The 16,923-nt window shown below is 49.2% G+C and overlaps 1 protein-coding gene across 5 annotated transcripts in view; it reads left to right on the top strand.

The window, feature by feature from the left end:
* The window catches only part of RERE (arginine-glutamic acid dipeptide repeats), a 173,415-nt gene that overhangs the window by 91,234 nt on the left and 65,258 nt on the right, over positions 1-16,923 (top strand). For 4 of the 5 annotated variants that reach the window (XM_088066413.1, XM_088066412.1, XM_088066414.1 and 1 more), the window contains exons 6-7: positions 2,652-2,756; positions 15,491-15,539. In XM_088066413.1, coding sequence (XP_087922539.1) covers positions 2,652-2,756; positions 15,491-15,539 — 154 coding nt within the window. Of the gene's footprint in view, positions 1-2,651; positions 2,757-8,449; positions 8,612-15,490; positions 15,540-16,923 lie in introns of those variants that run through there. The other variant, XM_014259169.2, reaches the window with a different exon arrangement.

Genomic DNA, 16,923 nt, shown 5'->3' with positions numbered 1-16,923 from the left:
TTTGGCTGGGGGAGACCCCCTGACTTGAGATGTTCTCAGATCCCAACAGCAAGGGTTATTTGTCAGCTGATTTTCAGCACGCCAAACATGCATGGATATTGTCAGGATGCAAATTGAATAATCTCCCCGATAATGGTGCTCAGATGGTGTTCCACCACAGCCATCTGGAGACATTTTTTTGTTCAGAGTCACTTCACTGAAGCCACTTACTTCAAGACAAACTGGCTTCTGTTCTGCGGGAGGGAAGTCTTTGATTTACAAATTAAACCTTTCTTAGGAATTCAGAGCATTCCAGTGGTGTGCTAGAGCCCCTGGAATTCCACAGTGCCTCTGCTGAGTCGCCTTCCAGCTTGAAATCGGGAGCTTGGCTGTCCTGATGGAAATTGCTCAAACACAGAAACTCAACTCTGTGGCTGCAGTTTTCCCTGGGACTGTTCTAACTCCCCTGCTGCATCCTTGCAGTTCTTTTTTTCCCTTTAAAGAAAAGACAGAAACTGAAAGATAAAAACAGAATATACGTGTGTGCCGAACAAACTGGAAAAATAACCTCTGAGTGTACGAGATGAGCAGAAGGATAATTGCACATGGTGTTCTTGCAGAGAACATGGGGGAGGCAGAATGTGTCATGATGCATGAAAGGTTAACATGAAATTCTAATTTATTATAATATGAGATTATTTCTCTGCCCTCTGCAAACAAATGGCTCTGGACACACGATGAATTGATGACAAACCGGGGAATAAAAGCAGTGATTGTAACTACCAATATTCTGCTCTAACCAATGGAAAAATTTAACTAGAGGATAGTTGTGGATCTCTGTGGAAGTGTGCAATAAACATCATGTGCTTTTCACCTCTCTGGTAAATCTTCCTGGTGAAATGCAGAACTCGTGGTCTGGAGTGCTGTGAACAGGATGTGCTGCTGCCATCGATGCTGGTAATGCAGCTTATCTGGAAAATGCTTATTAGCTGCCAGGTGAATTATTGAAAGGAAGCTAAAACTCTTTCCCCAGAATACTTTTAAAACGTGAATTTAATGAGAAATACCGAAACAAACCCCCCTGCTCATTTTCTGTCTCTCTAAATGACAAAACTTGGGAAGCAGTGTCAGCCTCCAGGGAGAAAATCAGTGTTAGTGAGCAAGCCTGGCACTCAGTGTTTGTGTGTGGGGCCTCTCACAGACCTTTACAGCCTGGTCCTTTACAGCCTGCCAGGACCTGGGCCATGCCAGGCCTGCTTTGGGTCTGCACGGGCTGGGAGCTGGGCAGGCACAGGGGCAGCTCTGCAGCCTCCACTCCCAGGGGTGATTCTGTCCCAAAACAGCCCTGGCTTTATCCACCCTCCATGATGACTTTATCCACCCTCCTGACTTCATCCAGCCCCTCTCCTGCAGCAGCTCTCCAGTGAGAGCTCCTGGTGCAGGACAGGGCTCTCAGAGCCTTTTGGAAGTGCTTTACCCTGGAAAGGATGAGGAAGGGGAGCAAGCTGAGGTTTCAGTGCCCTGGCCCCGGGGTGCCTTTCCTGAGGGATGCAGGGTTCTCCAGGGGCAGATTCATCCCTCCAGCTCTGCATTTCTGTGCCCAGGCTGCCCAGCAGGATCACTGCAGGAAAAAACAATGATTCCTCTCGCTGTGCTGGTCGCTATGGCACTTTTTATTCAATTTTAAACAGAGCTGGCAAACCTTGAGCAGTGAGCACTAAGCCCCTGAGCAGCCTAATTGTAACAGGGAGCACTGCTGAGGAGATAGCAGTGAGGAGAGATGAGATCTTAGGGTCTGACAGTGTGAAAAAGAGAAATTCCTGTGTTTGTGGCTCAGGGCTGGTTAAAGGCCCAGCCCTGGCTGCCTGGCCCATTTCTCTGCCTGCTCCTGCTCTCATTGACTCAGGGGCAGCAAAACTGGGCTGTGGGACTGGCACAGCTCGAGCAGCTGGGCAGCACCCAGAGCCCAACAAACCCTCCAGGAAATGAGAAACAACTTCTTACAGCCAGTCTTAATGCTCATCTTAAGGATAATGACTTCAGCAGCAAGCTGTATTAGAAAAGTTATTAACAATCTGGGGTAGAAGAAGCTAATAAATCCTTAAGTGTCTTTTCTTTCTCATTTTCTGTAATAAGTCTTTGTGTATTTTACTCTCTCACATCTGAAAATAAAAGGAAGAAACTTCTGTCTGCTTGGAATTTGGATTGCACACTTGCTGAAAGCATCACAGCTTTGCTTTTTGTTTGGAGCTTTTATTAAACTGAAGTTTTATTTAGCTTCCTAAATAGACAGCTGACTTCAACAGTGTGGACAGTAGAATTTTGGAAGATGTAACTGTAACAGCTTTGCAAACTGACGAGTGCCAGGATTGCATTCTGAGCTGTTGCTGGTTGGGCTGGTTGCATTTGGGCTCCTCAGGGCTGTGCTGGCTGAAGGAGAATTAAGAAATGTTTGTGGAGCAGCATCCGAGCCACTGTAACTGCATTTCCTTCCCTTTCCACTGTGTGAAGAACCTGATTTGGTTAAAACAGCCTTGTATTTATGATGTTTTGGGCATTTATGAGAGCAGGGATGCCTGTGGCTTCTACCCAGATTGCAGTGGCACTTAATTAAAGCAGCTGTTTCTCAAGCTAGAATTCTAATGCTGTTTTCTCCTCTTTCTTGCTTTCAGAGGGAAGTGCAACATCTCCCATTTCTCCGACATATTTGCTGCTAGAGAGTTCAAGGCACGAGTGGATTCATTTTTCTACATCCTGGGCTATAATCCAGAGACAAGGTAAGTGAAAATGGCTTTTAAACTCCACTTCACCACTGACCTGAGCTGGTGTTCTCTCAAAGGTTGGACTTGATGATTCTGGAGGTCTTTTCCAACTTCAATTCTATGAAAATTACTCAAGGGAAGAGAGGTTAAAATCCAGCTGGTAGGAGGCTGGGGTGGAAGGGATGCAAGGGAGAAGCTGCATCTTCCTGAGTGTTTATACAGGAGGAAAATAAGAGTAGAAAATAAAATTGTGCAGTGAGTTCTGATATCTGGGTGCACCTCTGAGTAAATAATGTGCTGCTTCTAAACAGCTTCTTGGAAATATGGAAGTTTTGTAAAGCTTGCAAACTTTAGCAGGAATTCTTGGCTGAATGTACAACCCTGGAAATACTTCTAAAAATCATTTACGTATTCTAGTCAGCAAAGCTGAAATTTAGACACTTCTAAGAAATCAAATTGGAAGTTTTTAAGTGTGGAAATTTCTGCTTTCCTGTGTAAATAATCACCCAGGGTCCCATATCAGAAATGCCTGGTTTGTGCTTTGCTGGCCTAGAACAAATTAAGAGGTGCAGAAAGATCTTTTTTGGGAATCTGTTCACGTTTGAGGAGGGTGTGTTCAGCATGCTCTTCAATCTGCCTGGGGTTTGTTCAGCCAGCCTTGGTCAGCTCTTATTTCAATAATATTGTTTGGAAAGCTCAGTCCAGGCTGTAGCTTTGTTATTTCCTGGGTCCAAACATGACACTTTCTCCATTTATGGGATTTTCTAACACAGAAAATGCCTCACAAGTGCCAGCCTTGAGGAGTTTGTTGTTTGGTGGGGATATTTCCATGAGCACTCCAGTGAAAGGTGAATAATTTGGGCCAGGTCTGTGGCCACTGGAAGGGGATTGTTCTTCCAGTGCAGAACACAATCAGCTGGACCTTGATTTCCAGAGATACCATTTGAAGTGGAGGTTAGATAAGCATATAAATAATAAATATTTGAATTGTTCCCTGGTAGATTTGTTGTACCTGATGCAGATCTGAATCTTTGTGCTTCAGGGCATTGTCTGCCACTAACTGCCTGCAGTTAGGAAGGAGCTCCCTGTGTGGGTATTTATTATGAAATTGCCTATTTATGAGGTTTCCTGTGCCTTATTCTGAAGTGTCTCAATGTGTCTTTGTGGCTGGAGGGCGCTGGACTGTGAAACTCCCTCACTTGGGCACTTCCCAATCTCTGGGAGTCTCCTGCTGGTGGTGGATGGTGCTGAGCCCTGGGAATATCCCAAATTCAAACACCCTGTGTTTCAATGCTCCTGGAACATCAGGGGTGTGTTTCCTTTGGGGCAGTGCACCGAGGTGAGGTTTTCATGGTGCCCCTCTCTGATACTCAGCACCCCCCTTGACCCTGTGTTTGCCACTGCCTTCGGTGCTTTTTGGGCTGGAGTGTTGGTGTTGGTGGCTAAGGCATGATTTCTCCTGTGAAAGGACATTTTTTGTTGCTGTCAGTGGGGTTTTAAACCCACTTTCTGGGTAGAAGTAGGTGTTAATTCTTCCAGCTATTAGAGAATGACTGAGCCTGAGAGGATCAATGAAATGACACAGCAGAGCACTTAGTGATCAGCTAATTACTCATACTGGCCAGCTCTGAAAAGTCACTTTTTCTTCATTTGGTTGCTGCCAGGTTTTTTTTTTAATTCCAGCTCTTCAAGCCTGTATTTTGTCTTGGGATGGGGGAGGTTCAGAGAGAGGAGCTAAAGGAGCTGGGTAATTTCTGAGCTGTGAGTTTTGGTGACTGAATTTCTGGTGCTGGATCTGCTCTGCTTTGGGAAGTCAGGTGTTTTAAGGCACATTTTGAGATCGATTTCCTTTGCTTTGGGAAGTGCAGGTGTTTTAAGGCACATTTTGGGGTGGATTTCCTTTGCTTTGGGAAGTGCAGGTGTTTTAAGGCACATTTTGGGGTGGGCTCTTTGGGGTTTGTCAGTTTTGTCTCCCACTCAATCTCCTTTCCTAAAGTAATGTTTTGTTTCACGTGGAGTGTGAGAAACGCTCCTGGTTGTTTGGAAGTGTTGTAGGAAAGGTTGTGAAAGCTGCAGTGACCCTCACTGGGAATGTGGGGTGGGATCAGTCCTGAGCTGGGGGCTGTGTGTGCAGAGGGCATTTCTGTCTCAGGGATCTTGGGCTCAGCAGAAGACGCTCAGAAACTTTTGCAGGACTCTCAGTGCAGCTCAGTGTGGTGGGAGTCTATTTTAGTGAGTTCATATGTTTGCAAAGAAGCTATTTTAGTGTGTTTGTATTTGCAAAGGAACTTGAAACAAGCCCCAGACTGCAGAAGGATCCCCAGCACTGGGGGCAGGTGTGGGACGAGGCCCTTTTGGTGTTGGAGGACACAGAGCTCAAGGAAAGGTTGTTTTGTCCTTTCTGTGCTGTTTGAAATGTGTGACCCTTGGTTCACCTGGGGAATATCAACCCTGCTCCTGCTGCTGCTCATTCTCTGCTCTGGAATTGGTCAGCCTGGGCCTTCTGGGATAATTTCTGTACCTCAGGCTGGTTTTTCTCTCCAGAGTTCAGCACAGGACTATGGATGGGGTGTCAGTAGTTCCACATCCCTGAGAAAACTCTGATTGTGGAATAAAACCCCAAGCTAATCTAAAAGGCAGAGGCTGAGTGTTCTCACCTTGAGCACTGTTAATCAAGCCAGAGCTGCCGTGTGTTCCTGGCTCTCCAGAGTGGAGGATACAACTCAGCTGAGAAAAAAAAAAAAATTTTATGTTAAGATCTTGAAAATAATTAATTTGTGTCTCTTCAGAAGAGTGACTGCTTTGACAGTGACTAATTCCACCAACAGGAATCCCACTGCTGCCTCCAGCCCTTGCTTTTGTGCTCTGGCATCCTGTGAGGACCTGGGGAACAGCTCTGAGCTCTCCTGGGGGATGCAGATGTGCCAAACCCGCTGGTGGCAGGGCTGGCATCTTCCCAGCCACCACTGCTCTGACCCCAGGAGTAAATAAAGATGCTATCAGGTTCTCTCTGACACTGACATCTCAAAATAAACATAGATTAAAAAGCTGCTGAATTCTTGCTTGGAACTAGAAATAACCAGGTATTATTCTACAAAGAGTTTCATGGATCAGAATTCCTCCTCCCCAACATAGTTTGGTGCTGTAAAAATGAATGGTGCCAAACATTGGAGGCTTGGGTGAATTTCAGAATGGATGTTTTGGGAAGCATTGGTCTGTGTTTTGGTTGCACAACGTTTGCTTTTCCTTTATTTTTAATCTTCTGGAGCATTCTTGTTGGGGGGTGTTGTGAGTTTTGGGGTGTCCTGTATCTTAGGGAATGGCTTTGGATCCTTTCAGTAGAGCCACAGGAGCTGAAACACAGAATTTAGTGAACATTTCAATATTATGGCACGTTCAGTGAGGGAGCCGGGCTGTTGGTGAAGGTTCCCAAGCACAATATGGGAGGTGACAGAATAAGCAACAAGGAAATTGTGTATCCACCTCTGCTACAACGAAATCACTGGATTATTATGTTCCAGAAAATTAAGGATTGTTCTGGGGCCTGATCCGTTTTGCTTACTCTGTGGTTCAAAATAGAGTATTTGGGGAACCTTTTATCCTTCTTTAGCCTCGTGGCAGACTGAGGCATCTCAGAAGCTGGAAGATGGGGGGGTGCATCCCGATTAACGCCGGGTGTGCTGGAGGGAACGGGGTGTTTCCTTCACTAAATGGGTGCCTAGGAGCACGGCTGGAATTACCTGGAGGGGTCAGGGGTGCAGGCAGGGAGCCAGGCCTGGCTGCCCGGGGGCTCACGCTGTGTCCTGCTGCCTGGGAGAACAGTATTCCTTAAATGCTTCATGCCTTAAACCCAAGGCTGCAGCAGGGACAGGAGCAGGGACAGGAGCACAGGGACAGGAGCACAGGGACAGGAGCACAGGGACAGGAGCACAGGGACAGGAGCAGGGACAGGAGCAGGGACAGGAGCAGGGACAGGAGCACAGGGACAGGAGCAGGGACAGGAGCACAGGGACAGGAGCACAGGGACAGGAGCACAGGGACAGGAGCACAGGGACAGGAGCAGGGACAGGAGCACAGGGACAGGAGCACAGGGACAGGAGCACAGGGACAGGAGCACAGGGACAGGAGCAGGGACAGGAGCACAGGGACAGGAGCACAGGGACAGGAGCAGGGACAGGAGCAGGGGCTCTCAGCTCAGCCTGCTGCTCCCTGTCCAGCACACACGAGCTGTGTGCTCAGGCGTGGGGCTTTGGCCCCCAGGAGCCTTGGGCTGACGGAGCAAAGCTTTGGGGCCGCTGCTTGGATCACACCTGGAGCAGGGCAGGGGTGTGAGGGATCCCCCAGCCCTCCCTCCATCCCTTCCTCACCCCCCCATCCCCTCCCTCATTCCTCCTTCATCCCTCCATCCCCTCCCTCCATCTCCTCCCGAGGCCAAGGAGGGCTCGGCTGCCCCCGGCTGGGGTTGATTGCTGTACAGTGGATCCCTGGCTCTATTGGCTGTATTTATTTATCAGTGGATCCCTGGATGTCTTTATGGATCCCTGCTGTATTTATTAGCAGATCCCAGGCTGTATTTATTTATCAGTGGATCCCCAGCTGTGTTTATGGGTCCCTGCTGTATTTATTAGCAGATCCCTGGCCAGGGTTGATCACTGCATTCATGGATTCCCCACTGTATTTATGGATCCTGGATTTATTTATCAGCAGATCCCCAGCTGTATTTACAGATCCCTGCTGAATTTATTCACAGATCCCAGCTGTCTCAGCGGATCCTGGCTGTATTCATGGATCCTGGCTGTATTTTTTAGTGGATCCCGGCTGTCTCAGCGGATCCTGGCTGTATTTTTTAGTGGATCCCGGCTGTATTTATTTACGGATCCCGGCTGTATTTATTTACGGATCCCGGCTGTATTTATTCACGGATCCCGGCTGTATTTATTCACGGATCCCGGCTGTATTTATTAGCGGATCCCGGCTGTATTTATTAGCGGATCCCGGCTGTATTTATTCATGGATCCCGGCTGTATTTATTAGTGGATCCCGGCTGTATTCATTTACGGATCCCGGCTGTATTTATTAGTGGATCCCGGCTATATTTATTCACGGATCCCGGCTGTATTCATTTACGGATCCCGGTTGTATTTATTAGCGGATCCCGGCTGTATTTATTAGTGGATCCCGGCTGTATTTATTCACGGATCCCGGTTGTATTTATTAGCGGATCCCGGCTGTATTTATTCACGGATCCCGGCTGTATTTATTCACGGATCCCGGCTGTATTTATTAGCGGATCCCGGCTGTATTTATTCACGGATCCCGGCTGTATTTATTTACGGATCCCGGCTGTATTTATTCACGGATCCCGGCTGTATTTATTCACGGATCCCGGCTGTATTTATTAGCGGATCCCGGCTGTATTTATTCACGGATCCCGGCTGTATTTATTCACGGATCCCGGCTGTATTTATTTACGGATCCCGGCTGTATTTATTAGCGGATCCCCGCCGCGTTCCTTAGCGGAGCAGCGGCGGCGAGGGCAGCCCGCGGTGCGGTTCCGGAGGAGGAGGAGGAGGAGGAGGAGGAGGAGGAGGAGGGATGATGATGATGATGGTGATGATGAGGGAGGGAGGGTCACAGCACATGCTCAGTGCCGCCGGTCCGAGAGCGAAGTTTCTGCGTTCTGCGTGCGGGCTTAGGTCACAGCACAAGCTCAGTGCAGGCTCGGCGAGGTCTCCCAGCCCGCATGTGCCTCCATTTTGAGTTGGTAGAGTGGAAAAGGCAGAGTTTGGGCTGGGAACAGAGGGCTCAGCAATCCATCCCAGCCCGCAGGCGCCTGTCATAGTCATGGATGATCCATTCAGCCCCTGCAGGTAGGCTACATCCCTGCGGCCTCCCCGGCAGCGCGGCTCCTCTCGCTGCCGTCCGCCGCTTGTGCCATGTCGGTGAGGCTGTTCCCTCTCTGCTGCGGCTCGTGGGAGCGCTGCCAGCCCGGCGGGGCACTGCCAGCCCGGCGGGGCACTGCCAGCCCGGCGGGGCACTGCCAGCCCGGCGGGGCACTGCCCGGGGGCTGTGCGGGGCCGTGCCGGGCTCCGCGGGGCTCTGCGGCTGTGTGCATGCCGGTGCGGGGAGCCGGGGCCCCGCGGGGCGCGGTGACAGCCGGAGCAGCGCGGCCGGAGCAGCGCGGCCCCCGTGGGCTCCAGGGATGGTTCCGTGCCGGCCCGAGGAGCGGCAGCCGCTGTGCCTGTGCTTGCCTGTCAGCGCCGTGCAGATGAGATGGTGCATCCTGCAGGAGAGCAGCTCGGGGGCAGCTGTGCAGCACCAGGCTGGGGCAGCTGTGCAGCACCACCGGGGCAGCTGTGCAGCTCCACCGGGGCAGCTGTGCAGCACCACCGGGGCAGCTGTGCAGCTCCACCGGGGCAGCTGTGCAGCACCAGGCTGATGGGACCAAGCGCAGGGCTTGGGCTCTGAGGTCCTGGGGCACAGCCAGCAGTGGCAGAGCTGAACAGAAATGGGTGCATGGGGAGTTGGTTGGTGTGCAGCGTGTTCTCCTTGCCAGGGTCTGTCCCTGTGCACAGTGGGGTTGTGCTGCTGTGTCCTGCAGAGCTGTCCTCTCCCCAGGCTGCCCTGGGCAGCTGGTTTGGTGTGTTCTCCTTGTCAGGGTCTGTGTTGAAGGGGACAGGAGTGTGGGTGCTGCTCATGGTGACACTGCTGAACTCGGGAGCAGGAGGGTGGCCCTTGGCCCTGCACACGTTGCCACTCACCTGGCAGGGGCTGTGTCACTGGGGCTTGGGGACAGGAGGCGCAGCGACTTCTGCATGGGCACAGAGTGACAGACAAGGGGGAGCAGCTTCAGACTAAGGGAGCAGAGATTTGGATGAGAAGTTGGGAAGAAATCCTTCCCTGGCAGGGTGGGCAGGCCCTGGCACAGGTGCCCAGAGCAGCTGGGGCTGCCCCTGGATCCCTGGCAGTGCCCAAGGCCAGGCTGGATGGGGCTGGGAGCAGCCTGGGACCGTGGAAGGTGGCCTTGGCCATGGCAGGGGTGGAACTGGGTGAGCTTTAAGGTCCCTTCCAACACAACCCAGCCTGTGATTCTTGTCAGAAGCTGAGGAATGAGTGATGAATAAACCTGCAGAATTCTGCTCGTGTCAGTGCCACGTCCATGTCTGTATCCTACCCCAAGTGTCATTCCTGTAAACATTTCCTTTTATACCTGCAGAGCATTAAAAAAATCAAGAACACCTATTTCACGCGGATCCCTGGTCACTTTTGCCATTGGCTGAAGCAAAGTCCTGCTAATGATGACAGAGCTCAGTTGCCCTGAACTGCAGCCTGGCTGGATCTCCTCATAGTTTAGAGAAGGAGTCTCCATAGGCCTGAGCTTTAGACACATTCTTATTCCTAATAAAGGAGCTCCTGGAATGTGTGCAGGAATCTGTCAGTGCTCTGCATGAATCCAGGGATGTGTCCTTAACACTGGTTTTAAATGTTCAGTTCTGGACAGAAGAGTTTGGGCAGCCAGTTCATAACCAAGCAGGTTTGTGTGTGTGGATGCACAAGGCTGCACACTTGGGTTAAAAAGAAAACCAAACAACATAAACAGAAACCCAACCTCCCTGTTCCCCCCACCCAGGGAAACCCCTAAACCCTCCAGCCTCCCCCAGAAAAGGCAGCCCAAGGAAAGGCTGGGTGGCAGTGGGGTCAGGATCTGCAGTGCTGCGAGGTGCCCTGGGCAGCCTGCAGCTGTGCTCCTGCAGTTTTTCCATTCCCCAGGGACAGTTTTGTCCTGGCTGGATGCCCAGCAGATGCTCCCAGTTCAGGCACTGCTGGTAGGTGGTCTGGTGAGTTAATGCCACTGCAAACAGCTGTTAGAAATTGCACATACATCATGGGAAGTGCTTGAATATTGTCCTTTGGATAAAGAATAGTCTCTTCCCTTTGTTCTGCCTTCATTTCAGCTTCTTTTCCAGGCATAAATCAGTAAGATTACCTCTTTCCCCTTCCTTCCAATTCTTTAGGATGTAATTTGTTTTAATTAGAGCTTGTTTCCAGGTGTGTGGTGGAACCAGGGATACCTTCCAGCTCCTTTCACGCTTCCCATTCTTCATGCTTATCACCTCTGACACGAGCTGTGGCTTCTGCCCTGTGTGCTGTTCAGGGAAGCTGCAGATTTGTGTTGCCAGGCAAGTTCAGAGCCCCAGAGGGTGATCACTGCCTCTGACCTGATGAAGCTTTGTGGAAGAGGTCCCTGCTGTTCCCAGTTCCAGTGTCCTGCCCAGGAGCTGGGGCTGTGCTGGAGCAGTGGTGCTGCTGTGGAGTTCAGTCTGGTTTAACAGGGAATATTTGCTCTGGGAAGTGCAAAGGCACTGCCTGGCCCTTTGGAAGCCATACAGGGCAAACACTTAAACAGCATCAGCCCATGCTGAATTCATTTGCACATTCACTCACCAGTGTCAGTGCTGCTTGTAAACAACATTCTGCTTCTGTTAAAATCACATGTGACCAGATAAAAACCTTTGCATTATGCAATGGTGTTCCCAGTAATTATTTTTTTGAACTTAAAATCAAAATGCTGGTGTCTTCCTTATCTGGAGGTAAACAGGTGTTAGAGAGGTGCTCCATGGCACCTGCCAGCAAAATCCTCCCCACACAGGTAATTCCTGTGTGAGAGAACACTTCCTTCCTCTGCAGTAACTTGGCTGAATTATTGTCACCTCCATCCCCAACACTGAGCACTCTCTATAGGCTTTTCTTTTCTCAATCCTCTAGAATGAGAAAACAACTTCATCTTGAGAAAGCTTTTCCTGTCTGTGCAAAACTTCCTCCTGCAAGAGCAGCAGGGTGCAGAGCAGCCTCCAGTCCTTGCTGTGCTGCCCCTGCAGTCAGGAGCAGGCTGGAGCTTGCTCTGGAGGTGCAGCTGTTGGGACACATTTATTCATTCCTGCTTTGGAGGGAGCAGGCACTGAGAAAAGCTCGTTTGCCTGAAGTACAGGTTGGATTTTTCACAGACAAAATTGCTTCTGCTTTCTTTTTTTGGTTTTTTTTTTTTTTATTATTGCAACACACATTACAACATTAACACTACAACTTTAAATGAAGCTTAAGCATACGAGGGGCAGTAATATTCTCAGAGTGTCAGGATACTATTTCTATGAGATGAAATTTAAAATTTTGCTTAAAGGTTTAAGACACAGCTGAATTCTGAATTCAGGGGACTTGTTCCTCTGAGGTTTTAACTCAGGTTTGAGGTAGTTGTGGGGCTTTTTTAGCTAAAGGCTGAGTGGCCTGAATGTGTTTGTCCCTTTTGTATTGTGAAGTGTGCAGAGTTTGAACATGACACGCATAAGATAATTTTGGGTTCAAATTAAGGATCCACTTGGCTCAGTACCCTTTCTCCCAACAGTGACCATAAACAGATGCTCTTGGCTGCAGTGCCAGTCACTTTCAGGCCCTGATAAACTGGTTTTTAATCTGCTGAAGTTGGAGTGGAATAATTTTGTTCTCCCCTGTTTTGTCCCTCTAGAGATGGAACAAAATGATCCTTGCCAGATGTTTTTAGAACTGCCTCTGAAGAGCAGGGCTCTTTCATCTTGGGTATTGGACTATTTGAATTAAAGGATTTTTTTTTTTTAAAAAAAAACTTTCCTTGGGATTTTCTTGGGAGTTTCTATTAATTTTACAGAAATCACAGGGATCTAGGAATTGCTTTGCCGAGTCACATTCTCAGTGGATGTAACTGATTGTCTGTTAATGATGGCTGGTTAATCAGTGCTAAGTGTGTGACTGCAGTTTATAATCTGTCCTGTAACACATATATCTAACATGGGCTTGGTTTTATTCAGCAAAGCCACTGATGTTGATACCAGGCTTCAAACATAACCCCAAATCTCATAAGATTCATTGTTCAGTGCTACAGCTTGTTATGGCTTATTAAAAACAAACATATAGCCCAAACCCCTCTATCCTGGCTTTAAGATGTGTCTTTCCTATTTTAATCTTTGGCAATACAGAAATGGTGACCTTTTCCAGCTGTTTTTGGGCACTTCCTTAGCCAGTGAGCTGTCCTCACATGGGCATGGCTGAGAGCCACCAGCCCTGACCCTGCTCATTCCAGGCTGAGGGTGCTTCAGGGATGGCTGAAACTTCTTCTGCACGTGAGGTTTGTGTCCCTGGTGTGCCCAAGTCACTCCTGTTTTAGCAAGTTTGCTTTGAAAACCCTTCTTGGAGAGCTGCAAAGAGAGTCAGAAACGCTGATTGAGATGAGGTTTGTGGCTGAGTGAAGTGGCTGGTTTAAAAACCTTCTGCTGAAGCATCCCTCTCATTTAATCAGGGATCACCTCAGTCTGCAGAATCAGGGGTGAGGATGCCCGGGCTGGGTACATGGGCAGCACAGAATGCTGTCCTGTGTGTGTTGTTTGGGTTCTGGTTTCGCTTTGGGGTTTTTTGTGGGCTGTTTTTTATATTAATGGCAGCGCTGAGTTATTTCCAGGGGTTTGAGCTGTTGCTGGCTGGCAGAGGATGTCTGAGAGCCCAGAGGGGAGAGCACTGAGGGCAGGGTGACCACAGCAGAACAAGGCAGCCCAAATCAGTGGTGTGCTGCTGGGTGGAAGGAGCTGCAGAGGAGCAGAGCAGGTCCCTGTGGCGCTGCAGCAGTGCCACCTCCCTGAGCCCCGTGCCAGGCTGCATGGAGAACATGCAGCTGCTGCAGGGCAGCTCTGCTGCTGAGCGCTGCCAGTAAAAAGGGAAAGGTGAAAGCAGCAGCATTTCTGAGACTGCACCTTGTCAGGCCATCCCTGACCCTGCAGGATGGATCCAGCCCGTGTGCTTCCACAGAAACCTCCTGGCAAAGGGCAGCACACCAGGGATTCACAGCAGGGACAGGGCTGTGCACAAATCCCCAGGGCCCTTCTGCCACCCAGGCATTCTGTAGCAGGGTCCTGAGCCCAGGTCCTCCCCAGAGCTGTCCTGCTGTGCTTTGGGCAGCTCTGGTTGCCATGTCCCAGTCCTTGGTGGCACTGTGCCCATGGACAGAGCTGCCAGCTGTGCCAGCCCTGGGTCCCTGCTGAGAGCTGTGGGCAGGTGACAAACAGAGGGTGAAGCTGTTTCTGTGGTGGGAATTGTTCAGGCACTGCTGTGCCAGCCCTGCTCCCTCTCTGCTCCCTGCCCGAGCAGGAGAGGGGAGCTGTGGCCAGGCTGTGCTCAGGCCCTGCCCATCCTCACTCTGGGTGCTTTGTGTGGTGCTGCCAGGGCAGATGGAGCAGGACCTGCTCCTGGCACTCCTGGAGTGTGTGAACACGGCTCTGTGGATCAGGGTGTGCTGTTTGCCCTGCTCTGCCTCCTTCCTGCCTTTTTGATATTCCAGCACTGGCTCCCAGCTCCTTTCTGACCAGCCCCTGTTTACTTTGCAGAACACAACGTTGCCATGGCAACAGGTTACTTTTCAAAGGGAACATCTTGTCATTATATTTAATCCACTGCAGCTGAGGAGGACTGAAATATTAAGTTGTTGTTGCTATGGATACTGCTTTGTTACAGCAGTTTCTTTTGTGTCACATTTCATATACAGTGTTGGCTCCTTTTTTCCCTTTCCCATGGAATAAACACAGGATGCCATTCCGTTCTCACTGTAATTGCTCTCACCAATATGATTTAGCTTCAAATCTGCAGTGCATTTTAGTTTCCATAGCAAGATTTATTTTTTTTTCCCGTTTGAAACCTGTTCCTGAGGATGTGGAAACAGTAGAAATTAGGGAGCAGATGGTGTGTCCTTGAGGAGCCAGGGGCTTTGTGCCCTTTTAAAATCTGAGTGGGATGTGGGGCAGCCTGCCAGAGCTTCCTGCACAGCAGCTCAGCCCAGCCCTCACCTTTTGGGCAGGGGGGGAGCACCTGGAGGTGGGAATATTCCCAGGAAATGGTGACTGGGTGATGGAAAGACACACAGAAATACTTCTGTCCACACTTCATGAGGAATGGTTGGGGAGCCCTTTGAGTTCCCACAGAAAGAGTTGGGAACAGAAGTCCCATCCCAAACTTTTAACTTTGCAATTACAGGATGTTCCAGCCTCGGTTCTTAAATGTCTTATTTGTCATAGTCAGTGTGGTGCAGCTGAAGGAATGGGGAGCTGGGGGATGTTTGGTTCTTCCTGTCTTCAGTGGTGGCACACCAGTGGTGTTCTTCAGGGTGGGCACAAACCCTGCCCAGGAGCGTTGTGAGCTTCACTTGCACTGATGAGCAGGGATGTGCACGGCCTGAGAATGAATTCTGGGAGGAAAGGAAGAGCATCAGCATTTTCTGTTGTCAGCTTCCCCTTTGCTCCTCACAGGGAAGAGTTCTGACACCTTGTAGTAACCTGGTATTTAATGTATGACTTTGTAAATAGAAAATTGATTTCCTAGTTCAGTCATTTCCTTGCATAACCTGAAAACAAGAGAACAGTGTCAGATTGTCTCGCAAAAATAGCATTGGGGGGAAACATTTTGATGTGTTCTCGTTGGTTTCTGGAGGCTTTTGGCTCATGTTTGGAGTGGATTTGTTTCCTGGGAGGGTGGCACTGTGCCAGGCCCTGCCAAGGGGCACCTTCCACAGACCAGGTTACTCAGCACACCTGAGCACATCCCCTCTTGTTTCTAAATGATGTGTTATTTCTGCTTCTGCTCCGTTTGCATTGGAAATGCAATGACAAAAAAGAATATGACCCTGAATTTCATCAACTGCAATTCTTTCTCACTGCTGTTTTCCCTTTGTATCTTAGGAGGCTAAACAGTACCCAAGGTGAAATCAGAGTTGGACCCAGCCACCAGGTAAGGGGTTCTGTTTGTGTTCAGCATCCAGAGATGCTTTTGCCTCTTGATCTGTGCAGATGACAGTTGTTTAAAATTGCATGTGTTCAGATACAGCGAGGGTTTTCAGAATCATCCTCAGATGACTCACTTTTGTGAGTTCTTTAGTATTCCTTAGCTCAGTTACTGAGACTTTTCTGTGTCAGATGTTGATATGTTAATGATTTTCAGTAGCAGAAGTGCTACTGGGTTAATTCTTGAATAAGATTGAGGGAATGTGAGTAACTGCTGGAAGTTAAAGAAGTGCTTTAAGTCATTTGGATTGTTAAAACAGAAATTGAGGAAGCTGCTGAGTGTGTTCACGCACTGGGAAGCACAGTAAGGTTAAGACTCTAGATGTTCCTGGTATGTTAATTCTAATTTGAGAGAAATCCATCATAAGCATTGGAAATAATCTGTTCTTAAAGAGAATTAACATACAGCTTGCTGTGGTTCGTAGGGCCAGATCTCTCACTGGGAATGAGGCCTCTCCTTCTCCTGAGGAATTGACTTTGTAGTGTCCAAGTGCTGGAGTTTTGCATCCAAGTGATGAATATTCATTCAGACCCTCTTAAAAATCTTGTTTAAGAACTAGTGAAAGTAAATATTTATGGAACCTGATGTCACATTCTTGAGGATGTTTTGCCTTCAGAGGAAAAAAGTCCTTGGCAATTAAACCTGTAGTGTTCTTTTCAGTAGTCATAACAAGAGTACTGTAAATGATACCTTCAAAACAACTTTCATCTCAAATTGTCATCTAATATTTTGGCAGGCATTAGTCACCCTGCTCTAAGGTATAATTACCACATGCATTTATGGATGGGGATAAAAAAGGAGGAAGCAGGTCCATTGATTTAGAATACTGTTAATTCTTGCTTGCTTCATGTTTTAGACTTCCATTGCTCCCTCACTCATCTTGTTTGTGGCAGATGTCCTCACTGACACTCCCCTCAGTGAGCAGCAGGTGAAAGCAGCAGAGTCCAGAGCCTGAGGTCCTGGCAGGGGTTCCTGATGGTGCCTTCATTTTCCCTCAGCTGTGCACATGAGGAGTGCCAGAGGCGTTGGGGTTTCCTCAGTGCACAGATCCCCCACAGCAGAGGAGACAAATGTTCTGTAGGACTGCAGAGCTCTGAGAATTCACCTCCCAGGGGAGCAGGGTGGGTCTCTGCTGGATGTTCTCCTGGGACACCTTCTGGCTACAAAGAACAGCCAGGGAGGTTTGGGGTCCCCACCCCTGGCAGAGGCACTCAGTGCTCCTGGGACGAGGTGGGGATGGCTCACAGCTGGCACTGGATCACCTTGGAGATCCTGTCCAGCCTCAGTGGTGCTGTGTATGGTGAAGAGGAAGCTGCTGCTGGGAGAAGCT

Source organism: Pseudopodoces humilis, chromosome 24 (assembly GCF_049639895.1).
Source record: "Pseudopodoces humilis isolate 2021_Gansu_Grassland_sample_001 chromosome 24, ASM4963989v1, whole genome shotgun sequence".
Classification (NCBI taxonomy): domain Eukaryota; kingdom Metazoa; phylum Chordata; class Aves; order Passeriformes; family Paridae; genus Pseudopodoces; species Pseudopodoces humilis.
This window is presented reverse-complemented; position numbering and strand designations above follow the sequence as displayed.